The 26,472-nt window shown below is 35.8% G+C and overlaps 2 protein-coding genes across 2 annotated transcripts in view; both read left to right on the top strand.

The window, feature by feature from the left end:
- Positions 1–26,472, top strand: part of DPYD (dihydropyrimidine dehydrogenase) — a 934,958-nt gene that overhangs the window by 156,345 nt on the left and 752,141 nt on the right. The window lies entirely within an intron of this gene.
- On the top strand, positions 24,896–25,296 carry LOC125997391 (60S ribosomal protein L35a-like). Its single transcript, XM_049765829.1, has one exon. The coding sequence runs from the start codon at positions 24,931–24,933 to the stop codon at positions 25,261–25,263; it is 333 nt and encodes a 110-aa protein (XP_049621786.1). The 5' UTR covers positions 24,896–24,930; the 3' UTR covers positions 25,264–25,296.

Below are 26,472 nucleotides of genomic sequence, written 5' to 3'. Positions count from 1 at the left end.
CCCATTGACCATATACATATAGGAATATCCATGTCATTTTATATATAAGAAATCATTATTACTTAATTTTTATTTAATAATTCAAAAGAAAAAATATCCACAAACTTATTATTAATAATGCATTAGTTATTGAATAATTGATGCAGATATATTTTCAAAATGATTTTTATTTCTAATTTTATATATATTGCATTTGGGGAGGTTAGAACCACACACAATAGAGCTCAGAGTTGCTCCTGGCTTTGCACTCAGGGATCGCTCCTGGTGAGACTTGGGGAACCATAATGTAGAGGCTCAAATTTAGGCTACATGCAGGCAAATGAGCTGTCTGCTATACCATTGTTAGCTCTTTCATGGATATTTTTATACATTTATGTTCTACACTTTATTATCAAAAAGTATACTCCCTGTTATAAAGAGCAATTTTTTCTTATGGGTAGTTCTAAAAGATCTGATTAGTGATTTAATATTTTTTCTGGTGTATTTTTTATCCTTAATATAAATTAATAAGTCATAATTTTTTATAGATTTTCTAAGGAGGAGCACACAGAAAAATTATTATAGTATCTCAGTAACATATTGTAAGAGGGAATATTTCTTGTAGGGTAGTTCAATTACAAAATAATAAAACAGGAACAAAACACAATAAAATGTGTTTTTTTTTTCTATTTGTTTCAGTAAGTTTAGCACAGCAGGAACTGTGGCAGTTTCCTTGGTTGGTGTCAGATTTGCAGTTTGAAATCTAACTGCAAATGGGGGTTCTTTTAAAAACATCATATATAAGCTAATAACCTTAACCATATAAATGAGATAATTATACAGTGTTTTTAATATTTTAATTTGTTTTTATGGTAATAATTTTATTACTTCAGTGGTGAAAATATGTATTCATTAAAAAAGATCAACAAAATTGTATGTTTTAGGACATGTAAGTTCTTAAACTTTGAATTATTACTTTCTTGTGTTTGCCTTTTTTCTAATGCCTATTTTCTTGATTGTGTCTTGATGAGTAAGTAGTTAAGTTTTACTTGAGGAAGAAATGGTAATGATGGTATAAATGCAAAAAGATTAAACAAAAGATAGATTCCAATATAATTTTTGAAAAATTATCTGAACTTATGGCCTGAGGTCATGTCTTAGACTAGTGCAAAAGAGGACAAAACAATTTGATATGGATTTGTTGAAATATATATCATCCTTTCTTCTTTCTTTTAAATGTTAAAAGGTCTAGGTTCAAAAGGTCAGCCAAAGCAAAATGATTAATTAGGAGAGCTGATCTTCTCAATTCTCAATTGTGCTCTGTAACCTACCTAATTCAGAGTCATTCAACTTTCAAAATTTTTGTTTTAAAAAAATGTATTTGGGGGGGAGGGTGGAGAGATGGTAAGACATATGTCCTGCATGTTATCTATCTGCATTTAAACTCTGTACCACATATGATCCCTCAAAATCTCCAGGAGTAATCCCTGAGCAATGATGTGGCATGACTCAAAAATGAAATTCAAATTATAATTATTATGTATAAGTAATTTTTTGTAAACCCATTTTATCTTTGTTGTCAAGTGAAAGTACTTGGGTGATGGGGTTGGAAAGATAATACAATAGGTCAGTCCCTTGCTTTGCATGAGGCCTACCCTAGTAAGATCTTCAGCACCACAGTTTCCCAAACTTTACCAGGGTCATCCTAGACACAGAGCCAGGACAAGCATGACAAGTGTTAGCCCCAAATGAAGCAATATAATATAAATATTCTCAGTGAAAAAATGGGATTTCAAGGCGTCAGACTAGCTCAGTCGGTAGAGCATGGTACTAAATCTCAGGGTCATGAGTTGGAGCCCCAAGTTGGTGGATGTAGCTTCAGGGCAGGAGAGATAGCATGGAGGTAAGGCATTTGCCTTGCATGCAGAAGGACAGTGGTTCAAATTCTGGCATCCTATATGGTCCCCAGAGCTATTTCTGAGTGTAGAGCCAGGAGGAACCCCTGAGCACTGCTGGGTATGACCCAAAAAAACAAACAAAAATGGGATTTCAAATAAGAAAAGATATGTATATGTATGTATATATGACCTTTCCATTTTGAAATATATATGTGTGTATATATACACACCTAAAGTTTTATTTAAATATAAAACTCTGCTTTAAACAAAGAAGAGTAAGATTTCAACAGTGTCCTGCAGTGACTTCTGAAAATATAACTAGTTTCTTATAATAGAATTATTTGAGGAAACAGGTAGTGTACCCAAACGAAAATAGTTCTTTGAATAGTAGAATTTGTTTGTGACTCATTGGTTCCCTAAAGCAATATTTAAAGTTTTTGTTGGAGCAGGAATGACTCTGCACATGCTTGATGACTTCTGGGCGTATGGAAGTATTGTTGAGGCTCCATATGGGGAGACAGTGAAATGAGTCAGAAAGAAACTTTTAGTCTTGCCCTCTGACATATTGGCAGTTCTTATTCAGGAAGAAGAGAAAGTTGTCTTAATTAAGGCTAGATTCATATGTTCATAATTAAATAGTTTTTAAAAACCTGAAAGAATCACTGTGAGCCAACTGTCAGAATTATGCTGTATCCAACTACAAATTTATCTGGAAGGCATTTTACTGCCAAGCTATTGGAATATATATTCTGAACAGCATGACTCCATGCCCTTACCTCCCAGCCATACCTCAAGCCACTACAATCTGGCTTTTTTGCATCCTTTGAAAAAAGACTATTATTACCATTCTATAAAGTAAAATCTCAATTGTCATATTAAGTTATTTTAAATTGATTAATTTTGTTATTTACCACTTAAACTTAAGAAATAAAAAAGATATTAAAGTAAGTTTGTCTGGATATTGTGCACTTCCTGTCAAATCATAAAATAATCTTAAACCAATTTAAAAAGTGGGATGGAGATTTGAAGAGACATTTCTCTGAAGAGAATACACAGATGGCCGAAATGTAGATAGAGAATGGATCATCATTACTGACCATATGGGATATGCGAATGATGGCCATAACGAGATTCTGCCCCACACCTGGGAGAATGACTTACATCAAACATAGCCAATAATGATTGGTGTAGAGTTTGTTGAAGACAAGAAACTCTCATGCACCACTGATGGGAATCTAAATTTGTGCAACCATTTTAGAAAGTGTAATACACTTCCTTCAAGAAAGCAAAGAAAGAGCTACCATATGATCCAGCAACTCTTTCTATTAACTATACAAAGAGTGTCAAAACATTAATTCAATAATTTATATTCACTGGGATGTTTACTGTAGAGTCATTTACAATAGGCTAACCCATGAAATTGCTAAGGATAGGATAAGGAAGATGTGGTACATTTGTAAAAATTAAAGAAAAAATGGCATTCTCAAAAAAATGGAAAGCTTTTAGGTATTCATATGAAGCAACAAGTTAAGTCAGAAGATTGAGGACAGATAATGGACCATTTATCTCTCTATACAGTAGATGGACAAAGAAATTTAAAAATGTAAAGGATGGGCCAGGGTGATAGCTCAAAGGGCTAGAGTAAATGCTTTGCAAACAGGACCTCCTCTTTTGATTGCAGCAACATATAAATCTCACAAGCATGGTTCCTCTATGTCACAGATAAAACAAAGCATTACAAAAATACCCAAAAGATTGAATACTGTAATAGGAACCTCCTAAGGCTAGGGCTAACCTGGATCTGATCCTTGCTGTTCATGCATGGAATCAATCTCATCACCTGTAGAAGTTATGCAGGTATGCTTATTCTTGAGCTGTTTCCTTGGCTTCTTTTCTTTAGTATGTTATTACTTCACAGCATAGAGTATTCCAGAGGCCTTAACAGCATGAAGATCTGCACTAATAGAGGAATTTAGCTAGCAAAATAAGATGTGGGACTGGAGAGATAGCATGGAGGTAAGGCGTTTGCCTTTCATGCAGAAGTCATCGGTTCGAATCCCGGCATCCCATGTTGTCCCCCGTGCCTGCCAGGAGCAATTTCTGAGCATGGAACCAGGAATAACCCCTGAGCACTGCCGGGTGTGACCCAAAAACCACACACATACACACACACACACACACACACACAAAAGATGTTAAGAGACACATATCGCAAGTATGGGATATTTGAATTAAGTAAATTATGAAGGAATACACCTTCTGAATACAATGGAGTTCTGATTTTGGCTCATGAACACTTATTTTTCCCTTCTCTCTTCCAATGGAATAATTCAACACTGCAGGTAGAAATGAGTCTCACCTGCTGAAAGATATGTTTTTCATTTATCATTTTTGAAACATAGGAATTTAGATAAGTCATTGAGATCCTGTAATTTGTTATAGATTTTAAAGAACCTGGATTAAAGTATTCTCAGTGAAAACTCCACGGGAGAACATCTTGAAACAACAATCTCAAGAAACAGGTCAGACTGGGATAAAGAGCAAAATCACAGAGTAGCAATACAGTTTATTTCCTTGTCATGATGGATCACATAGATTGTACTTCACCTTTGTTATTTTAGATAACTGCAGTGGAGTTTTAGAGGCAGATGTTTTTCTCAGGATGAAAACTTAGAAAGTATAAATCTGCCTCTAGAAATCAATGTTATATTGCAATTTCTTTGAATTAATTTCTTTGATTAATTTTCTTTCTTTTTTTTTTTTTTTTTTTTTTTAATTTTTTTTTTATTTAAACACCTTGATTACATACATGATTGTGTTTGGGTTTCAGTCATAAAAGGAACACCACCCATCACCAGTGCAACATTCCCATCACCCAAGTCCCAAATCACCCTCCTCCCCACCCAACCCCCGCCTGTACCCTAAACAGGCTCTACATTTCCCTCATACATTCTCAATATTAGGACAGTTCAAAATGTAGTTATTTCTCTAACTAAACTCATCACTCTTTGTGGTGAGCTTCCTGAGGTGAGCTGGAACTTCCAGCTCTTTTCTCTTTTGTGTCTGAAAATTATTATTACAAGGGTGTCTTTCATTTTTCTTAAAACCCATAGATGAGTGAGACCATTCTGCGTTTTTCTCTCTCTCTCTGACTTATTTCACTCAGCATAATAGATTCCATGTACATCCATGTATAGGAAAATTTCATGACTTCATCTCTCCTGACAGCTGCATAATATTCCATTGTGTATATGTACCACAGTTTCTTTAGCCATTCATCTGTTGAAGGGCATCTTGGTTGTTTCCAGAGTCTTGCTATGGTAAATAGAGCTGCAATGAATATAGGTGTAAGGAAGGGGTTTTTGTATTGTATTTTTGTGTTCCTAGGGTATATTCCTAGGAGTGGTATAGCTGGATCGTATGGGAGCTCGATTTCCAGTTTTTGGAGGAATCTCCATATCGCTTTCCATAAAGGTTGAACTAGACAGCATTCCCACCAGCAGTGGATAAGAGTTCCTTTCTCTCCACATCCCCGCCAACACTGTTTATTCTCATTCTTTGTGATGTGTGCCATTCTCTGGGGTGTGAGGTGGTATCTCATCGTTGTTTTGATTTGCATCTCCCTGATGATTAGTGATGTGGAACATTTTTTCATGTGTCTTTTGGCCATGCGTATTTCTTCTTTGACAAAGTGTCTGTTCATTTCTTCTCCCCATTTTTTGATGGGGTTAGATGTTTTTTTCTTGTAAAGTTCTGTCAGTGCCTTGTATATTTTGGAGATTAGCCCCTTATCTGATGGGTATTGGGTGAATAGTTTCTCCCACTCAGTGGGTGGCTCTTGTATCCTGGGCACTATTTCCTTTGAGGTGCAGAAGCTTCTCAGCTTAATATATTCCCATCTGTTAATCTCTGCTTTCACTTGCTTGGAGAGTGCAGTTTCCTCCTTGAAGATGCCTGTAATGTCCTGGAGTGTTTTGCCTATGTGCTGTTCTATATATCTTATGGTTTTGGGGCTGATATCGAGGTCTTTAATCCATTTGGATTTTACCTTTGTACATGATGTTAGCTGGGGGTCTAAGTTTAATTTTTTGCAAGTGGCTATCCAATTGTGCCAACACCACTTGTTGAAGAGGCTTTCCCTGCTCCATTTAGGATTTCCTGCTCCTTTATCAAAAATTAGATGGTTGTATCTCTGGGGAACATTTTCTGAGTATTCAAGCCTATTCCACTGATCTGAGGACCTATCCTTATTCCAATACCATGCTGTTTTGATAACTGTTGCTTTGTAGTACAGTTTAAAGTTGGGAAAAGTAATTCCTCCCATATTCTTTTTCCCAATGATTGCTTTAGCTATTCGAGGGTGTTTATTGTTCCAAATGAATTTCAAAAGTGTCTGATCCACTTCTTTGAAGAATGTCATGGGTATCTTTAGAGGGATGGCATTAAATCTGTATAATGCCTTGGGGAGTATTGACATTTTGATGATGTTAATCCTGCCAATCCATGAGCAGGGTATGTGTTTCCATTTCCGTGTGTCCTCTCTTATTTCTTGGAGCAGAGTTTTATAGTTTTCTTTGTATAGGTCCTTCACATATTTAGTCAAGTTGATTCCAAGATATTTGAGTTTGTGTGGTACTATTGTGAATGGGGTTGTTTTCTTAATGTCCATTTCTTCTTTATTACTGTTGGTGTATAGAAAGGCCATTGATTTTTGTGTGTTAATTTTGTAGCCTGCCACCTTGCTATATGAGTCTATTGTTTCTAGAAGCTTTTTGATAGAGTCTTTAGGGTTTTCTAAGTAGAGTATCATGTCATCTGCAAACAGTGAGAGCTTGACTTCTTCCTTTCCTATCTGGATTCCCTTGATATCCTTTTCTTGCCTAATCGCTATAGCAAGTACTTCCAGTGCTATGTTGAATAGGAGTGGTGAGAGAGGACAGCCTTGTCTTGTGCCAGAATTTAGAGGGAAGGCTTTCAGTTTTTCTCCATTGAGGATAATATTTGCCACTGGCTTGTGGTAGATGGCCTTCACTATATTGAGAAAGGTTCCCTCCATTCCCATCTTGCTGAGAGTTTTGATCAAGAATGGGTGTTGGACCTTATCAAATGCTTTCTCTGCATCTATTGATATGATCATGTGGTTTTTATTTTTCTTGTTATTGATGTTGTGTATTATGTTGATAGATTTACGGATGTTAAACCAGCCTTGCATTCCTGGGATGAAACCTACTTGATCGTAGTGGATGATCTTCTTAACGAGGCATTGAATCCTATTTGCCAGGATTTTGTTGAGGATCTTTGCATCTGCATTCATCAGTGATATTGGTCTGTAATTTTCTTTTTTGGTAGCGTCTCTGTCTGGTTTAGGTATCAAGGTGATGTTGGCTTCATAAAAGCTATTTGGAAGTGTTTCTGTTTGTTCAATTTCATGAAAGAGTCTTGCCAAGATTGGCAGTAGTTCCTCTTGGAAAGTTTGATAGAATTCATTAGTGAATCCATCTGGACCTGGGCTTTTGTTTTTCGGCAGACATTTGATTACTGTTTTAATTTCATCAATGGTGATGGGGGTGTTTAGATATGCTACATCCTCTTCCTTCAACCGTGGAAGATTATAAGAGTCCAAGAATTTATCCATTTCTTCCAGGTTCTCATTTTTAGTGGCGTAGAGTTTTTCAAAGTAGTTTCTGATTACCCTTTGAATCTCTGTCATATCAGTAGTGATCTCTCCTTTTTCATTCCTGATACGAGTTATCAAGTTTCTCTCTCTCTCTTTCTTTGTTAGGTTTGCCAGTGGTCTATCAATCTTGTTTATTTTTTCAAAGAACCAACTTCTGCTTTCGTTGATCTTTCGGATTGTTTTTTGAGTTTCCACTTCGTTGATTTCTGCTCTCAGCTTTGTTATTTCCTTCTGTCTTCCTGTTCTTGGGTCCTTTTGTTGAGCATTTTCTAGTTCTATTAGCTGTGTCATTAAGCTACTCAGGTAAGCTCCTTCTTCCTTCCTGATGTGTGCTTGCAAAGCTATAAATTTTCCTCTCAGTACTGCTTTTGCTGTGTCCCATAAGTTCTGAGAGTTTGTGTCTTTATTGTCATTTGTTTCCAGGAACCTTTTTATTTCCTCCTTGATTTCATCTCGGACCCACTGGTTATTGAGCATGAGGCTGTTTAACTTCCAGGTGTTAAAGTGTTTCTTCTGAGTCCCTTTGGAGTTCACAAATAATTTCAGAGCCTTGTGGTCAGCGAAGGTAGTCTGCAAAATTTCTATCCTCTTGATCTTATGGAGGTATGTTTTATGTGCCAGCATGTAGTCTATCCTGGAGAATGTACCATGTACATTGGAGAAGAATGTGTATCCAGGTTTCTGGGGATGGAGTGTCCTATATATATCCACTAGGCCTCTTTCTTCCATTTCTCTCCTCAGGTCAAGTATATTCTTGTTGGGTTTCAGTCTGGTTGACCTGTCCAGTGTTGACAAAGCCGTGTTTAGGTCCCCCACAATTATTGTGTTGTTGTTGATATTATTTTTCAGATTTGTCAGCAGTTGTATTAAATATTTTGCTGGCCCCTCATTCGGTGCATATATGTTTAGGAGAGTGAATTCTTCCTGCTCTACGTACCCCTTGATTAATATAAAATGTCCGTCTTTGTCCCTTACAACCTTCCTGAGTATAAAGTTTGCATTATCTGATATTAGTATGGCCACTCCAGCTTTTTTATGGGTGTTGTTTGCTTGGATAACTTTTCTCCAGCCTTTTATTTTGAGTCTATGTTTGTTCTGACTATTCAGGTGCGTTTCTTGTAGGCAGCAGAAGGTTGGATTGAGTTTTTTGATCCATTTAGCCACTCTGTGTCTCTTAACTGGTGCATTTAGTCCATTGACGTTGAGAGAAAGAATTGTCCTGGGATTTAACGCCATCTTTATTTCAAAATTTGGTGTGTCTTTTGGGTAGTCTTGTCTTAGATTAGGTCTTTCAGTTTTTCTCTTAAGACTGGTTTTGTGTCTGTGAAGTTTCTGAGCTGTTTTTTGTCTGTGAAACCATGTATTCTTCCATCAAACCGGAAAGTGAGTTTTGCTGGGTATAGTATTCTGGGTGAAGCATTCATTTCATTCAGTCTTGTCACAATATCCCACCACTGCTTTCTGGCATTGAGCGTTTCTGGTGACAGGTCTGCTGTAAATCTCAGGGAAGCTTGCTTGAACATGATTTCCCCTTTTGATCTTGCTGTTTTCAGAATTCTGTCTCTATCTGTGGGATTTGTCATTGTGACTAGGATGTGTCTTGGGGTGGTTTTTCTGGGGTCTCTTTTGGTTGGTACTCTTCGGGCATGCAGGATTTGATCACATATATTCTTTAGCTCTGGAAGTTTCTCTTTAATGATGTTCTTGACCATTGATTCTTCCTGGAAATTTTCTTCCTGGGTCTCTGGGACTCCAATGATTCTTAAGTTGTTTCTGTTGATCTTATCATAGACTTCTATTTTCGTCTGTTCCCATTCTTTGACTAATTTTTCCATTGTCTGCTCATTTGCTTTAAGTTTTTTGTCCAATCTCTCCTGCTGTATGGAATTGTTATGTATCTCATCTTCCACAGCACCAAGTCTATTCTCAGCTTCTGATACCCTGTCCCAGAGCTTATCCATTTTGTCATTCACTTCGTTTACTGAGTTTTTCAGGCCTGTTAGTTGACATGTTATTTCAGTTTGGAGTTTTGTCATTTCTGCCTTCATATTTTCTTGGTTCTTATTAGTGTTCTGTTCAACTCGATCCATGGTTTCTTGGAGTCTGTTGAGCACCTTCCATATTGCTAGTCTAAAGTCCTTATCTGAGAGGTTGATTAGTTGTTCAGTCATTATCTGGTCCTCAGAATTGTCATCTTCATTCTCTATGTCTGATGCTGGCCTGCGCTGTTTCCCCATTGTCACATTTGTATTGTGGGTTTTTCTACGTGTTGTAGTGGTATTCATTGTCTATATGATGTAGGCAGCACACTCCTCTGGCTCCTCCCTTTCTGGATGGGCTGACTTGCCTCTAAGGGAGGGGAGTCCTCCGTGGATGAAGCCTCACACTGGGTCAAATCTTAGGCCCGAGCATGTAACAGAGAAGACAGTCCAGAGAGAAATGTTTGCTTCTGTGATATAGCGCCGTTCTTAGTGTGATTTTTCCTTCTTGTTGCAATGGAGTTCTTTCCTTAGAAAGAGTGCACGGCCGCGTAGCGAAGCGGAGCGGCCGTGCTCCTCTGAGCCTCTTTTTGCCCCACTCGCAAGAGTTTCACGCAAGAGGACAGTAGACAGACATAGACAGGTCACACTCACAGTCTTTCACAGCTGAGCCCCACTGGGCCGGTGTACTTTCGCGGATTTTCCCCGCCTGGTGTCACACACAGGGAGCCAGCTTTTGCAAAGGATAGCCGGTTTTTATGCTCTGAAGTCCCTCCCTGAAAATGGCGTCTGGGCGAGCGAGGTTTCTGGAGGCTCTTTTTGCCCCACTCGCAAGAGTTTCACGCAAGAGGACAGTAGACAGACATAGACAGGTCACACTCACAGTCTTTCACAGCTGAGCCCCACTGGGCCGGTATACTTTCGCGGATTTTCCCCGCCTGGTGTCACACACAGGGAGCCAGCTTTTGCCTCTTTGATTAATTTTCAAAGCAGGGTCACCTTTTATTTTTATGATTATGGATCATTACATAATATACAAAAAGATCGAGGTTACTAAAATGTCAGACTTTTGGAATGTTATGTTGATTGACTTTAGGAAACTGAGTAACCATTGTACATATTGTATGCATGTCCCTCCATATAACTTTTTGGATGAGGAAGGTTTTGTCACTGTAAAAAGTGTATGTAGTTCCATAAATATCTTCTATGGAACAGGTGTGTTATCTAACGACCCTGAAGAAGGAAGTGTGAACATTTTTTGTGGAAGAACAAGACTTTTCAGACAGTAGATAATCTTTCAAACATGGTAACACTTATTGTATAACTAAAACTACATTTCAATCTTTTATTTATTTTAAATGGTATTCATGGGCTATACCTGCCTCTGCTACAAGAAGAAACCTGGTTAATATTTGAGGTACTATATATGGTGCCAAACAGCAGACCAGAGCCACATGCATAGAAGATGAGCACCTTATTTATCTCCTGTATTAAATAGCCCAGTCCTATATTTTATTTTAAATATTAAAATAACCAACTGGAGATGTAGAAAATGTACTTCACTATAGATAATTAAAATTAACAACGGTTCAGTAATTTGGAGAAGGACTGTATTTTCCCGCGAATAAGACGATTTTTTAAACAAAAAAAAAGTCAACCGAAAATTGGATGTTGTCTTATACTGAGTATATCCCCCAAAAATGTTTCAATATGCCGCTAAATGAAAATTGTCTGAATTTTGCCACAAAACAAATTTTCCAACTCAATCCTGCACCAATCACTGCAAGGCTTCTCGGACCGCCTCTCTAACTTGGCCAATCCAAGCAGGCTTTATATGCATGCAAATTATACAGTGTTCTGTACCCGAATCTACACTGTCAAAAGCCTGTTCAGATTGGGCAGAGTCAGAGAGGAAGTCTATTACAGTATAAACTTTGAACCTTTGCTTGTGATTGGCTCACTGTGGTACATGAGCACAGGAACACATGCAGCACAGGAATGTTCTGTCTGATACAGCAAATGTAGGCCTAAACCTATGTTTTAACTGCAAAATTAGGGGGTCGTCTTATACGCCCAGTCGTCTTATATGCCATAAAATACGGTATCTCTTTTGGGTGGTTGGAACTTGTCTTACTTGACACAAAAGCTGTTCTTTTTTTCAGTACCTCTTTTAGTTCCATATACATAGTAAACAGCTTACCAATGGTTTTCAAATATAAATTTACTATAAAAAGGCAGATATTTAATTAGATAATTTTGAAATAATTTGGATGTTTTAATTTGATAAACTTATCAAATAATGTATATATTCAACTCCCTGTATTTCTGTACTATGCTAAAATGGTTTATTGTTTTACTAATAATAATCAAGTGATATCAGTACTACTATTAATCCTTTTTATGTGTGAAGACACAGATTCAGGTAAATAAGGAATCCTGCATATGTACAAATATCAAAGAAGAGGTTAACTTATAATATCAGAAATTAATTGTATGTCTTTCACTGTCCCAATGAATTGTTAAGCCTTGGTTCTAAGTGTAGATGCTTAGTTAAAGTATAGTTATTAGGGGCCGGGTAGGTGGCGCTGGAGGTAAGGTGTCTACCTTGCAAGCGCTAGCCAAGGAAGGACTGCGGTTCAATCCCCCGGCGTCCCATATGGTCCCCCCAAGCCAGGGGTGATTTCTGAGCACATAGCCAGGAGTAACCCCTGAGCGTCAAACGGGTGTGGCCCAAAAACCAAAAACCAAAAAAAAAAAAAAGTATAGTTATTAAAGTAGAGAGATTTACTTAATATTATGGAGTTCAAATGATCAAATATCTATAAACTAAATGAGAAGCATAATTCTTTAGAAGAATAGGATCCACTCTATATTCAAAATTTATTATTGTATAGCATCATGATCCTTATTTTAAGTGTTTGCCCTCTTCAATAATTTATGCTGAAAAAAAATTAAGTACAAATATAATTTTTTTGGCAAGGTGTTCATCTTTTAACTTTGTGTCTTTGTAGGTAAGATGTTGTCTCTAGATATAATACATTTACTTTCTTAAAAAAATTTTCTTCAAAGAAGTGATTTTTAAAATATTATTTGTTATTTTTATTCCTAAGCATTAACTTACTATCATCTAAACTGATTATTTTTCTTGAAATCAATGTTTATGTGTTTGTGTACTTTGTGTAGCTTGTCATATCATAGTAATAATTTGGTATAAAGATGAAAAAGACAGCAAAATGAATGTATTGCATATGTTGTAATGTCTCCTTGCATTTTTCAAAGATCAAGATTTTTATGCAAAATTTAAACTAGTAATTCTGTCTTCTATTAATAAATAGAAAGTATTTCTAAATACTTGATATTTATTTGAACTTTCTAGTCAATAAATAATGGACAGTGAACATTTGGTTAGCCATGTAGTTTTTCCAAGTGTGAATGCTGTGTGTATTTAGATAGAAGCTTTTCCTTGTATAATCAGCTTGCTGCTGCCCATTTTTACTGCCAAACATTCCTTCTCAATGGTAGCATAATACTGTTACCAAGGGAACAGCTATGGCAGAAACTTACAGTCGTACTAACAAATTAATTTCATAGTTATCAGGATATAGGATGATAATAGTAACATGAGCTACTGTGAAATTACCATTGTTCCCACAGTTTCAGTGTAATTATTACTTTTGTGGCAACTAAGCAAATAATTCACATCATTACAGTGGAGGGTTTATTCTTTCTTCTCTATTTCTCAGTCACCTTTCTACATGTTTATATCTTTCACCTTCCTTTTCAATATTTGCCTTCATTGTTGGTTTAGGACCTCAATTACAGTTTGTAAATTAATTATGAACAGAAAATATTTTTTAAATTGACATTAAAAGGGGGTTAGTGAATTGGGAGTAGAGATGTATGGATGAAAAGCATGTTCATAATTTATATGTTCATTTACATCAAAATGTCCATAAGGGGGCTAGAGGGATTTAATCCCCATATCCCATGTGATCCCAGAAAGACACCTGGAGTGATAACTGACTTCAGAACCACAAGAAACTCCTGAATATTTCTGGATGTTGTTACCACCAAACAAAAGTTACATGAATATTAAAATGCGTTCTCCTATTGAATTGTGAAGTTATATTCAATTTAATAATGAGGGAATGAGAAAATTACAATCCTGTTGTCTCAGAAATCAAAATAAATAGTGAATCTCCTTAGTAAAACTTAAAAAGTGAAAAATCAATGGCATATAATATCATTGATTATTTGACACAATCACAATATTTTCATAAGACTCATTGCTGCCATATAAAATAGGGTTATAGGTGCCTGAGCCCTAGTCCAGGGGAACGGCGCTTGCCTAGCAAGATGCCCATGCAAAAACAACCAGGTTCGAGGCCTGGCATTCCATGTACATGGGGCTGGAGCGATAGCACAGCTGTAAGGCATTTGCTTTGCATGTGGCCAACCCAGGATGAACACTGGTTCAAATCATGGCGTTCCATATGTTCCCTCGAGCCTGCCAGGAGCAACTTCTGAAAGCAGAGCCAGTAACCCCTGGGTGCTGCTGGGTGTGACCCAAAAACTGAAAAAAAAAAATAGGGCTATGATAATTACATAGACAATTTAGAAATAAGCTAAAAGTCATGTAGGGGTAGAGATATATAATTTCAGATAAAATAATCACCTTGCAATTAGCTGACCCTGGTTTAATCCCTGGCACTTTATATTATACCCAGAATGGCCAGGATAATTTCTGAGAATAATTTCTGAGTCATGATAACACCTGAGTAATATTGAATATGGTTCCCCATTTAAAAAAATAAATAATAAAATGTATATTACATTAAAATATAATATTAAAAGATGTTTAAATTGTAGAGTAAAATTCTACAAGTTACTTTTATTTATTTTTGGTTTTTGGGCCATACCCAGTGATGCTCAGGGGTTATTTCTGGCTATGCATTCCTGGCTTGGGGAATCATATGGGATGCCTGGGGATCGAACTGCAGTCTGTCCTAGGTCAGTTGCGTGCAAGACAAACACCATACCGCTGAGCCACTGCTCCAGTCCCACATGTTATTTTTATTAACGTGTTAAATAGAATTAAGATATTGTTGAAGTACTTTTAAACAGATAGTTTAAACAATAGTAAAAATATAATGGTCATTTTTAATTATGTTTTCTTTGAATAGGAAATAATATTCAATTATACCTATAGACCACCAAAATAAGACATAGTAAAGATAACAAAGATTTTTAAGAATAAAGTTCTTGAAAAATTAATATTTTATGATCTTTTGAATGAGAATACAGTTACTCACTGAAGCAAAATAGTATCATAGAATGTATAGAAAGGCTTCCTGATTCCCTGCGTGTGGTGGCTGAAAAAGTCCCCAGAAAACTTAATCCCATCAAAGCTCCCCGGCCGGGTAGGCTCTCCCAGACCTCAAGGATGGTACCAGAGGAGCACATGTAGAAAAACAACACTACAGGGAAGACAGTGGGGGAAACAATGCAGGGCAAGTTCAAGTATAGAGAATGAAGAGGCCAGTTCTGTGGACCCAAGAAGAGCCAATCTCCTCGTTAGTCTCTCAGACAAGAAGTTTAGAGAAGAAATTTGGAGGATGTTCAGAGAACTCAAAGAAAGCATAGATTGACTTGCTTGTTGTTTTTTTCCTTTTCTCTCTAGATATGTCAGGGCAATATAAAATAAATTGGTAACAAGGTATTGACTATGTAGAATGTTACATTACAGATATAATCTTAGGATTTTCAATTCCTGTGTCTAATGGGTATAATAAAGTGTTAATGGAATTGTCTTTACTCTATACTACATAACAGAGTATATGGCTACTAAGAAAAGTGACTCAATTGTTCATAGTTGTAAGTTTTATAAAATAGTTTTTCAGACACAAATTATTTTTAATACATGTAGAGAATAGTCAATATAGAATAGTCAAATGGCTAGATATTCTTTTTTGCACACAATCAGGGTGCTCACTGTTTAAATTCTGGCTCTGTGCTTAAAATATCTTGGACCGTATTACTTCACAAGGATCAAACCCAGTGAGCTGAATGCAAAACAAACACCCTTCCTATGTATTATTTCTCTAGTTTTTTTTATTATTATTATTAGAAACTAAACATTAGGGCCCAGAGAGATAGCACAGCGGCGTTTGCCTTGCAAGCAGCCGATCCAGGACCAAAGGTGGTTGGTTCGAATCCCGGTGTCCCCTGTGCCTGCCAGGAGCTATTTCTGTGCAGACAGCCAGGCGTAACCCCTGAGCACTGCCGGGTGTGGCCCAAAAACCAAAAAAAAAAAAAAAATAGAAACTAAACATTAGTCCAACGTCTTTCTCCAAATATTAATAAGAAAAATATATTATAAAATGTCAGGGTAATTATTTTGTAAACAAAATACATTGATCAGAATAAATGTGGACAAATTTATAAAATATTTACTTACTGATGTTTAGAAATATAGAGCATTATTGGAATAAATTAATTTAGTCTCTTAATTTCTTTTATATATATTTTATCTAAAGAAAGAAAATTTTGAAGTAGAAAAATAAGTATCTGAAGACAAAATTTGTGAGTAGTCCATGATGTTACTAGATTTAAATGTGACTTCTGTGAAAGCTCTTAGAATTGCTACATATGCCAGTTCAAAATGTTTAGCATAGCTAAACTGTAAGTATGTACTTGAAAATTAATTTTCAAGTAAGGCTAATGCTACAGATACAAAACAGATTATTGTGTTATTTGAGGTAAGTAGTGGATTCAATTGTTTTAGTTTACTACAAGTTATAGTTTTGTTTTTCCTTATGAATCATAAAGTACATGTAGTAGTTTTTAACTGAAAAAGTGTGTTATACATTAGAGGCATTTAGAAATATGAGGAGGCAGTTCATTGTTCTTACAATGATAGGGAAATGCTTTGTTTTGACATTTGATAGCAATATATCAGATAGCAGATAACCCAAAAAAGGTGTTGCTTTTTGCAAAATGTAAGTGATTTCTATTGAGAAACTTTTTATATTATTAATGTGATGTATTCAGAGTAACAAGAATTTATAGGAATATATATATATGTGTGTGTGTAAATATAATGTATATAAGGCAAAATATGATAATACAGCAGGTAAGGTGCTTGTCTTGCATGCTTCCATGCTAAAGGAAATATACCATGTGGTAAGTGTAGATATTCCTAATCATGTCTAAAATTTTGATTAAATTGTTGACTGAATGTTTTCTTATTGAGTATTCAAACTCAAAATATTTTTGTAGTAATTTGACTCTTTTATTATAAGTAACCTCCTGTGAGCCTAATTTTTCTCAGAACTCTAAAGAAAACATGAAGTATATTAAAAGCAACAAATAATATCCAAATGAAAGAACACAGAAAATAATCAGTCTTTTACTTTTCCAGCATGTCTTATCATCAAATTTGTAAAAATATGGAATATATTCAGGCATGTTTTCTGAAACAAATGTCAATAAATAGGAGAACCATATATATCAAATGGTTGAAGAATATTCTGTATTCTCCATAGAAATGTACTTTTTTTTTGTTTGAAATGCATAGATTCTGTCAAAAATTCATTCTTCCTTGGGTCCCTTGATACGGCATTCTTCCTGGCATTGTATCATCCTTTCATTAAGTTGAAGAAAGAGTTTTCAGTCTAAAATGTTAATATCATTTTTCTCATCCTTGTACAAGAGGAGTGACCTCTTCCGGCAACACCTATATTGTTTGAAAAGATTATAACCTGAAATCACTGAGTTGATGCAGTGTCGTGAGCCTGGGAAAACTATGAGACTGAATGTTTCACTTTTTTCTATTTCTAGTAAAAGTTCACTTGTAGAAATTGCTAGTTGGCAGAAATTTTTTTTCAGATTTCCTCAGGGAGGTAATTGAAACGTTTGCAATGCAGGTTCTATCTTCCTGTGAGTTTTGTTCCATAGTCAAACTACTGCTACCTCCTACACACTTCCTTGCCTGTTATTCTAATATGGTTCAACTTATCTCTTTGATTTAATATTTTACTTGCCAACATGAAAACCAATATTTAATTTACAAATCAAGCTGTTTATGAGGCTATTCAATAATGCACTTATAAAGGAAACATTTTATTTTAAAGCTTTCTTAATAGCTAACTAATATCATTTCAAATCTCATCGTGAGAGCATTTATTTGGGAAAAAAAAGTTGAGTGATTTGTTGACACAGAGGCCTTCAGGAGATATATGAGTAGACAAAATCATGTTATAAGATGTTTTGTGTTTGAATGCAGATGCTTAAGCAGAATATTTTGTTACATGGGGTCTGAAGCAATAGGATAGCTGGTAGGATGCTTGCCTTGCATGCTGCTGACTTGGATTCAATCCCTGGCATCCCCTATGGTTCCCTGAGCCTGCCAAAATGATCCTTGAGCACAGAGCAATGAGTAAGCCCTGAGCACTGCTGGGTTGTGGTAAAAAATCTAAAAAAATTTCTAGGATATAACACATCTTTATATTTCTATATAAATTTTAAAAATTCAGTTCTATTTCCAATTACTAAGTTGTTAGTAGGATACACCTGAGCTAATCAAACATTTTTATTATCATAGAGTTAATAATACTATTGACTAAATAACACTATACATGTAAAAAGAAAGACACATTTAAATTTTTCATTAACTTATTTACAGTTTTGTGGAATTTTCGGATTTTAGCATTATCTGTGTGTAGGTGTCACCACCTACACTCAACAACAATAACAAGCCCCCCCACAATATTTTCATATGTGGAAAATAAAAAAAATAGTAAGGAAACAACAAATGGCCAGAGTCATTAGAATGAGAGGTTTTTGTCAGTAATACTGAACTTCTATGGTTAAGCTAGTGATTGGAGTCTTTGTGGCACCCTGGTAGTGGAAAGTGGATTCTTTAATGGTGTGGTGTGGTGTTAAAATGATGTGTGCATTAAAAGTATAATTAATAGTATGTATATACCAGTAGCTCCATAAAAATGGCAATTATAAAAATTATTTTCCACACATAGCTTCTCGGCAGTATTAAAAGGAACTCCGAGTAGCTTGACTCTCCATCGACTGAGAAAGTGTAGGAGGAAAAGAGAGATGCAGATAATACTATGAGGCCGTTAAAATAGTTTTCTTCGGGGCCGGGCGGTGGCGCTGGAGGTAAGGTGCCTGCCTTGCCTGCGCTAGCCTAGGACGGACCGAGGTTCGATCCCCCGGCGTCCCATATGGTCCCCCAAGAAGCCAGGAGCAACTTCTGAGCGCATAGCCAGGAGTAACCCCTGAGCCTCACAGGGTGTGGCCCAAAAACCAAAAAAAAAAAAAATAGTTTTCTTCAATCCTATGATAGAGAAAACATAATTGATGATTTTTGGAAGAAGCACCTACATTTTGTATTAGTATTTTCCGAAAAATTAAATATGCACAACTTACCTCACAATATTTGTATCCTAATGATCATCAGTAGGCATGTAATAACTGATGCAGTTTTATAAATGAAGAAATGCAGTTCAGTGAAAGACATATCCAGTACTGTGAAAAGACATTTAAACAATCAATCAGATAAAATGTTTCTGCAGAGGTCGACTCATAGTTCTAGTTATATTTGTTCCTTAAATGTTATATTCACATAGCACTTTGAAAAACTTAGTAAAGCATGGGCCGGGCGGTGGCGCTGAAGGTAAGGTGCCTGCCTTGCCTGCGCTAGCCTTGGACGGACTGCGGTTCGATCCCCCGTGTCCCATATGGTCCCCCAAGCCAGGAGCAACTTCTGAGCACATAGCCAGGAGTAACCCCTGAGCGTTACCGGGTGTGGCCCAAAAACCAAAAAAAAAAAAAAAAAAAAAAAAACTTAGTAAAGCAAATTAATTTTATTATCTCGAATCAACATTGTTATGAAGGACTTCTAAGTACTTATCATTTAGAATTTGTTACTGAAGGAGAGAACTTTTGTTTACCAACAAATGTAGGTCATCTTTTATGTTGATTATTTAGACTTATATTCAGCAATTTCATTGGTACTCAACTGGTATGGGAAATCCACAATGGTTTCACTCACATGAATGATAGCTGGTGCTGGGTTGAGATTATTTTCTCCATTCATGGTGTCTTACCCTCAAATAGGATAAAATAATATTTTATATTATAGCAGTTGTTTTTAAGAAAGTAGAAGTGAAAGTTTTCAGGCCTCTTAACTTTGTTTAAAATTGATCATTATTATTATTTTATTATAGCATCTATTTTCTAGCCACAGGAAGTTATCAAAATTCATCTATGCTTAAGTCTAAGGAAAATAGATTCATCTCATAATTGGAATCTTCTAAAGGAAATATTCCTCAAATTTCAATAAAATATTTGTTACTTGGGGCCGAGAGAGAGCATGAAGGTAGAGCATTTGCCTTGCAAGCAGAAGGATGGTGGTTCGAGTCCTGGCATCTCATATGGTCCCCCAAGCCTGCCAGGAGCGATTTCTGAGCACAGAGACAGGAACAACCCCTGAGTGTTGCTGGGTGTGACCCCAAAACAAAACAAAAAAAAATATTTGTTACAGGTATTGAAATCCTCATGATACTGGTCTGTTTCCCCACTGTATGTAATTTTCATAGGGGATATTTATTAAACTTTTACCTCTCATGTGTGTGAGGACATGATAAATAATGGTCAGTGGAAGGTGGATATTGTGCAGATTCTATTGGTAATAACGATATCAATAAATATATCTTTTTTTTTAGCTTTGTATAGTAGCTTCTTTTTCAGAAAAAAACACTTGGAAACTTACTAAGCCTATTTACAACATTCTTATTAGTGCAGTTTTATTTAACTTAATCTGTGTTTGTTCAGAATTGTTCAGCATTTTCGGTAAGTCTTAGCGTCATAAAGGACATCATAAAAATTGCAAAGGGATCATAGTTTTGAATTTTGTAGAGTTTGCCAAGAATTGCTCTATAAAGTGTTTGTTACTTCTCTGCCTCAGGGTATCTTGAAACTTGTAAATAGAACTACATGTTTAAAAAGACTAGCAGGGGATCTTTGCCATGGAAGACTGCATTTTTGTAAATGACATCTAGAGATACTAGTTAATGATTTAAAACAAAAAATATGATATGAATTCATGAAATATTCTTTCTTTCCAAAGTGTCATCATTATGTTTGTTATCATTGTTTGGCATGAAACTCTCATTTGCACCATTCTACTTTACAGATAGGTACAATTATGGTTTAAATACTTTTTGAGGGACAAAAATGGCTCAAATATTTTCACTGCTCATATAAAATATTCTACTGGGAAATCTAACACGAGGGGGAAGGACTTCTTTATCCAAACCTAGGTATTAATTTGTGTGCATATACTACTTGAAAATTTTAGCAGTCTTTTCTGTAATTAAACAGTTTGTTCAATTTTCTCATTACTATTGTATGGAGAATAAAAGATGACATGAATATTTTAAGAACTTTCTTTAGATCTCTTTAGTAACCTGTATGTTTCTTTCCTAAATCCAGTAAAATAAAGCATAAAATATGCAGTTGTAATTACATAGTCTAGGAAGTTAGAAATTTATTTTTCGAAAGAAAATGTAGCAATTTTCTTCACTTGTTAATTAAAATTAGTTTTTTATTTCTATGCCAATTCTTATAGTCGGAGCTATATTTTAATAGACTTTTCCTTTGTCATATAAGTGCTTGTTTCTAAGATAGAACAAATAAATTTATTGATTTCCTTAGAAATTATACTCTTCAGCCTAAAAAAATACTGCACTTTAGGGGTATATTCCAGGTTTCTTTTCTAAGTTTCAATCAAAGAGGAAGAAAAATGGCTAATATTAATATCTCCTCAGGTAGAGCCGATATCTTGTCTGTGAGTACATTTCTAGGATAAGAAGGATGAATATTTAATGGATGTTCCTTCAGTATAAAATAAGATAATCTCTGGCAGATGGTGGTTTTAAATGAGGACATTACAATAATTCAGTGGACTGAGCTCATTTTATTTTTATGCTTTACAAAAATCATTTGCAAGGGTTGTATCTTTTGTATAAAAATAAAAGCTAATTACAGTCTCAGAGATGCATTTTTCATATTTTACCCTACTTCTCATATTTGTATATTAAGGAAAAGAGCACGTTTTCTTAGAGATTTGGTGAAAACATTATAAATACTAAACATCTAGTTAGGATTTGTAAATATTTAATAACAGATATAAAAATAAAAAGAGAATGCTTTTAAAAAGATTGATTTTCTTCCTTTAAATTATTTCCAATTTTGATTTTCTCAATTTAGGTATTTTTGTCAAAATATTGAATTTTTTTATTTTCAATTTGTGCAAGGCATCTTTTTGACCTAAGATTTAAAGGCTAAATTGGTACACATTATTTTATTCAGGAAGCAATGACCTATAAGGAATAGTCATCCTTTTCTTTCAATTAACATAAAGACCTACACTAAACATGGTGTTTTGTGAAGTTCTTGGGATTCTCTACATATTTAGTTCTTATAGTATTTAGAAAATCGCTATGAAATATATAGCTTGAAAGATTGTTGATAGATAAGTGTCATTTTCTAAATGAAAGCTCAGAATCACTTATGTGTGTAAGTAGTTATTTTCTTCAATTTGTAAACTACTACCATAAATATTCCAGTTGAAAAGTATGCATAACATAAGCTACTGGTCCTTGTTCATTAGATACTGGACTTTTCCTTCCAGTGCTTTGCCTTTTATTTCTTTGTTGGTTTCTTGATCATTTTTTGTTTGCAGTTTTCCTTCGAGTTCTTCAATGTGTCTCTCCAACTCTGTGTTTCTGCTTGTAAGGCTTGTTACTTTGTCTTTTAATTCCTTCATTTCTTTTTGTATGGACTCTCTCATGTTCTTTAACATTTCTTCTTTAATTTGGCTGATTCGTTCATCCATAGATTTCTTATACTCGGTAGCTAAGGTTTCTTTCATTTGTTTTGATTCTTGCATTTCCTTCCTCATTGCTGCTTTTAGGTCACCTTCCCATGGATCTGTGCATTTTGGCGGACTTGGAAACTTGATAGGGTCTGTCTCTGTATTTTCAGATGTTAGGGTTCTCTTTGATTTACCCATATTTCTTTGCGTCTATTGGTATGCTTTGGAGTACACCCACGTGGAATGGTCCCAGGGGAATGCACTCTTTCTGGGCACTGGTGCGGGGGGGGGGGGTCGTGGATGCGGGGATCCCTATGCCCCAGGTGGAGTGGCCTCTGGGCGCTGCACTCACTTTAGGGAGAAGCACGCAGACTGTGGGGCACAGAGGTCTCTGAATGCCCACCTTTTTTTTTTTCCCCAATTTTATGGGTTCTTGATTATTTAAGAAATTTTGGTATTAGGCCTGAGCTGGCTATACCTATAAGTTGTGTTAAGCTATATTTGCGCGGGCTGCGTGTTTGGACAGTGTCTCCCTAGCTGGGGAGAGCTGCAGGAAGTCGCCGGGGGCGGGGCCAAGCTGCTCGCGCGGGCAGCGTGTTTGGGCGGGGTCTCCCTACCTGAGGAATACTGAAGGAAGTCCCCAGGGGCAGAGCCAAACTGCTCGCGCGGGCTGCGTCTTGGGACGGTGTCTCCCTAGCTGGGGAGAGCTGCAGGAAGTCGCCGGGGGCGGGGCCAAGCTGCTCGTGTGTCTTCCTTGTTGTTTTTAAGCATATTGTATATTATATTATCTTCTAACACAAAGTTTTCATTTTAAGCTTCTGTTTGTTGTTAAATTTCTCTGGGCACACATGTTCTTTACTGGTTACTTCGGTTGCTAAGTACTTAACACTATGAAAAACAGAAATTTCTGCTTATGGTACATGCCTTGCTCTAGTCATTCTGATAATAAGAATTTCTTAAGAACCATTTATCATTTTTTATTAGATGTATTTAGAAATATCATTTTGAAAGAGAAACCAAAGGAAAATTGATACTTGAATATAGACTCTCTGAGACTGTGATGCTTGCTTTCCTAGTCACCATTAACCATTTTTGGGTAGGGAGTAGGGCAACACCTGACAGTTTCAGGGCTTACTTTTAGCTCTTTATTCATGGTTCACTCCGAGTTTTTTGGAGGGATGATAAGAATTTTTGGAAGTGAACTCACATCAGCCACAAGCAAGAAAAGTATCTTACTCATGGTAGTTTCTTTCTGGCCCAATTTTCCTATTTCCTTATCAGAAGAATATAATTTTTTTCTTAATAGCCTATTTATTATATAATTGGACACTGCTTTTCTAATAGATGGTGAATTAGTCTAGTAAAATTGTATACGTATTCATTTTTCTTAAAACTCTTCAGCTTAAGTATATTACTTAATTCAGTATGTTCTACAAAAGTAACTTCAGATTTTATCCGAAGGTTTTTACCAGGCAAGTAAATTTAGGTAAATTACTTACAATTTAGGTATAATTTTTAATTTTATAATTGTATATAATTTTATAATTTTAGGTATAATGTTTAAGTATAATATAAATATTAGGATGAAGATCTGAAAGTCATGGAAATTGAATGTTGTTATTTGAACTTAGTGTCTCTTCTATACTGAACATATTTAATAACTTGGAAATAAACAGTCAAGTAAGATGAAGTATTATAAAGCAGACCATTAGTCCTGTAATGTGACTCACATCTCTTGCAAACTGTTAGTACTATTAATAACAAAACAGTAAAAGGAGATAATATTGTCAGTGTCAGTCTTGCTCTTCAAGCCACGATGTTTAGTGCTATAATTCTGAACTTAGCTATACATTTGTTACTGTGGAGAACATAAATTTCCTGAAAATATGAGAGCTTACAGAAAAAATCTAATGTTTCCTAGTTCCACAATATAGAGCAAGATATATGTTTCAAGATGTCTTCCTATTGTAGTAGAAAAAATAATTCATGTTTATTTAGAGTTGTGTTGTCAGATTAAACTTTTGACTATGGTTTTATGTTATCTAACTTTGATTTTATAAGAATATTTGAGATATGCTTAGCATGAGGACTACACCAGTTAGCATTTATTAACAAATTTGGGGGCTCACAATCAGCTCCTGTACCAGACATTTAGAGATACCTTCAGTGTCTCTGTCACTTTTGCATGCGTCCCTGGGATTGTGTGCTCATAATGTTGCTTCAAATTTTATATTTTTGAGTTACAAAGAACCACCCTGATGCTGCTGCCATATGATGTTCAGGAAATATTTTATTAACCTGATTCATACAGACAGATGTAAAAAGGGATTCAGTCATTTATTCTGTTTTCCAAATGTAGCAAATATAATTCTTTCATCTTTATAAATAGTTATGGTACTGGGACTAATACTGTTAATGGTTGAATATTTGTAAAATATTAGCTATACTCTCTTTCCGCCATCTTGGACTCCCGTAGAGGCCCGGGCTAATTAGAAGACAGACATGTCTGGAAGTCTGTGGTCTAAAGCCATTTTTGCTGGCTATAAACGGGGTCTCCGAAACCAGAGGGAACACACAGCTCTTCTTAAAATTGAAGGTGTTTATGCTCGGGATGAAACTGAATTCTATCTGGGCAAGCGATGTGCTTATGTGTACAAAGCAAAGAACAACACTGTAACTCCTGGTGGCAAACCTAACAAAACCAGAGTGATCTGGGGAAAGGTAACCCGTGCCCATGGAAACAGTGGCATGGTTCGAGCCAAATTCCGAAGCAACCTTCCTGCTAAGGCAATCGGTCATAGAATCCGTGTGATGCTGTACCCCTCAAGGATTTAAGCTTACTAAAAAGTAAATAAATAAAATGTAAATAAAAAAATATTAGCTATAATCTGTGTCCTATTCTGAAGGGTCCTTTTTTTTACCATCTCCCTGCCTTGTCATGCCTCTATTATTTCTCTGCTTTGGTTTGAAATTTAAAATGCAAATAGGCAAATAAATAAAATTAGTTTGCAACTTGACTGGGTAAGATGTGTATGAGCACTGTGTCCAGAAAATGGGTACTTTTCAGTGCAGATGTTCCATTAACAAATTATCAAGACTATACTCTTGTAGGCAATTTTTAGGGGTGAGAACTATCCAAAGACCAAGTTCTAAGCAAGCTGTGATGATTATTGTCTTGTGTATTGTGAACCACAGAATCAAACAGCACCACACACACAAAAGGAACAGTAGGTATATTGAAAAGAAAGATAAAATAAAATGATCTATAAAAAAAAGCAGAGACAATAGAGAAAAGAGCCAGAAGGTCCAGACCAGGGCAGAAAGCTTGCCACAAGAGCAGTGAGTGTAGTTAGTGTAGAGAAGGGTCTACTAAGACAATGACAGTTGAAACTGCTCTGGACAAGAATTAAGAGATGAAAGTGGAGAAACTAACATGCAAGGTACCCTTTCAATAACAATAGTATAAATGACAATGCCAAAAGAGAGAGAGTGAGAGAGAGAGAATGAGAGAGATACACAGAGAGACAGAGAACAGACAGAGACAGTCAGAGGGGCATTTCTGCCTTCCCTGGAAACAGGTGGAAAGATGGGACATGGGAGACATCAGTGATAGGAAGGGCTCACTGGTGAAGGAAGGTGTACATTGTATGATTTAAACCCAGCAACAAACAATTTTGTGACCACTTATTAAACTGCTTAAATAAAGTGATTTTTAAAAAGGAATCAAGGACTGAAGATATAGAAGAGTTGCATTATATCTACCATAAGCTATGTAACTCTCAGAAACAAGACAGTCTGATCAATGCTTCCTATGTGTTTTATAGATTAATGTGACTTGCTTATTTATTAATGTGACAAATTCAGGAAGAAGAAGAATTAGAAAATAGTGGTTGAATTTCCAACTGCAGCAACTTATAGTCATCTTTTCTATTCCATATTGTTTCTCTTATAGCACATGCCAAGTAGGACTTTTGGGCAATATTATTTTTTTTCTATAAAGTATATTTTATTGAGAGATTACAGCTATCAGCAACAACCACATTC

This window comes from Suncus etruscus, chromosome 19 (assembly GCF_024139225.1).
Source record: "Suncus etruscus isolate mSunEtr1 chromosome 19, mSunEtr1.pri.cur, whole genome shotgun sequence".
NCBI classification, from domain to species: Eukaryota; Metazoa; Chordata; class Mammalia; order Eulipotyphla; family Soricidae; genus Suncus; species Suncus etruscus.
Note: the sequence above shows the minus strand (reverse complement) of the source record. Positions and strands in the feature narration are given on the sequence as shown.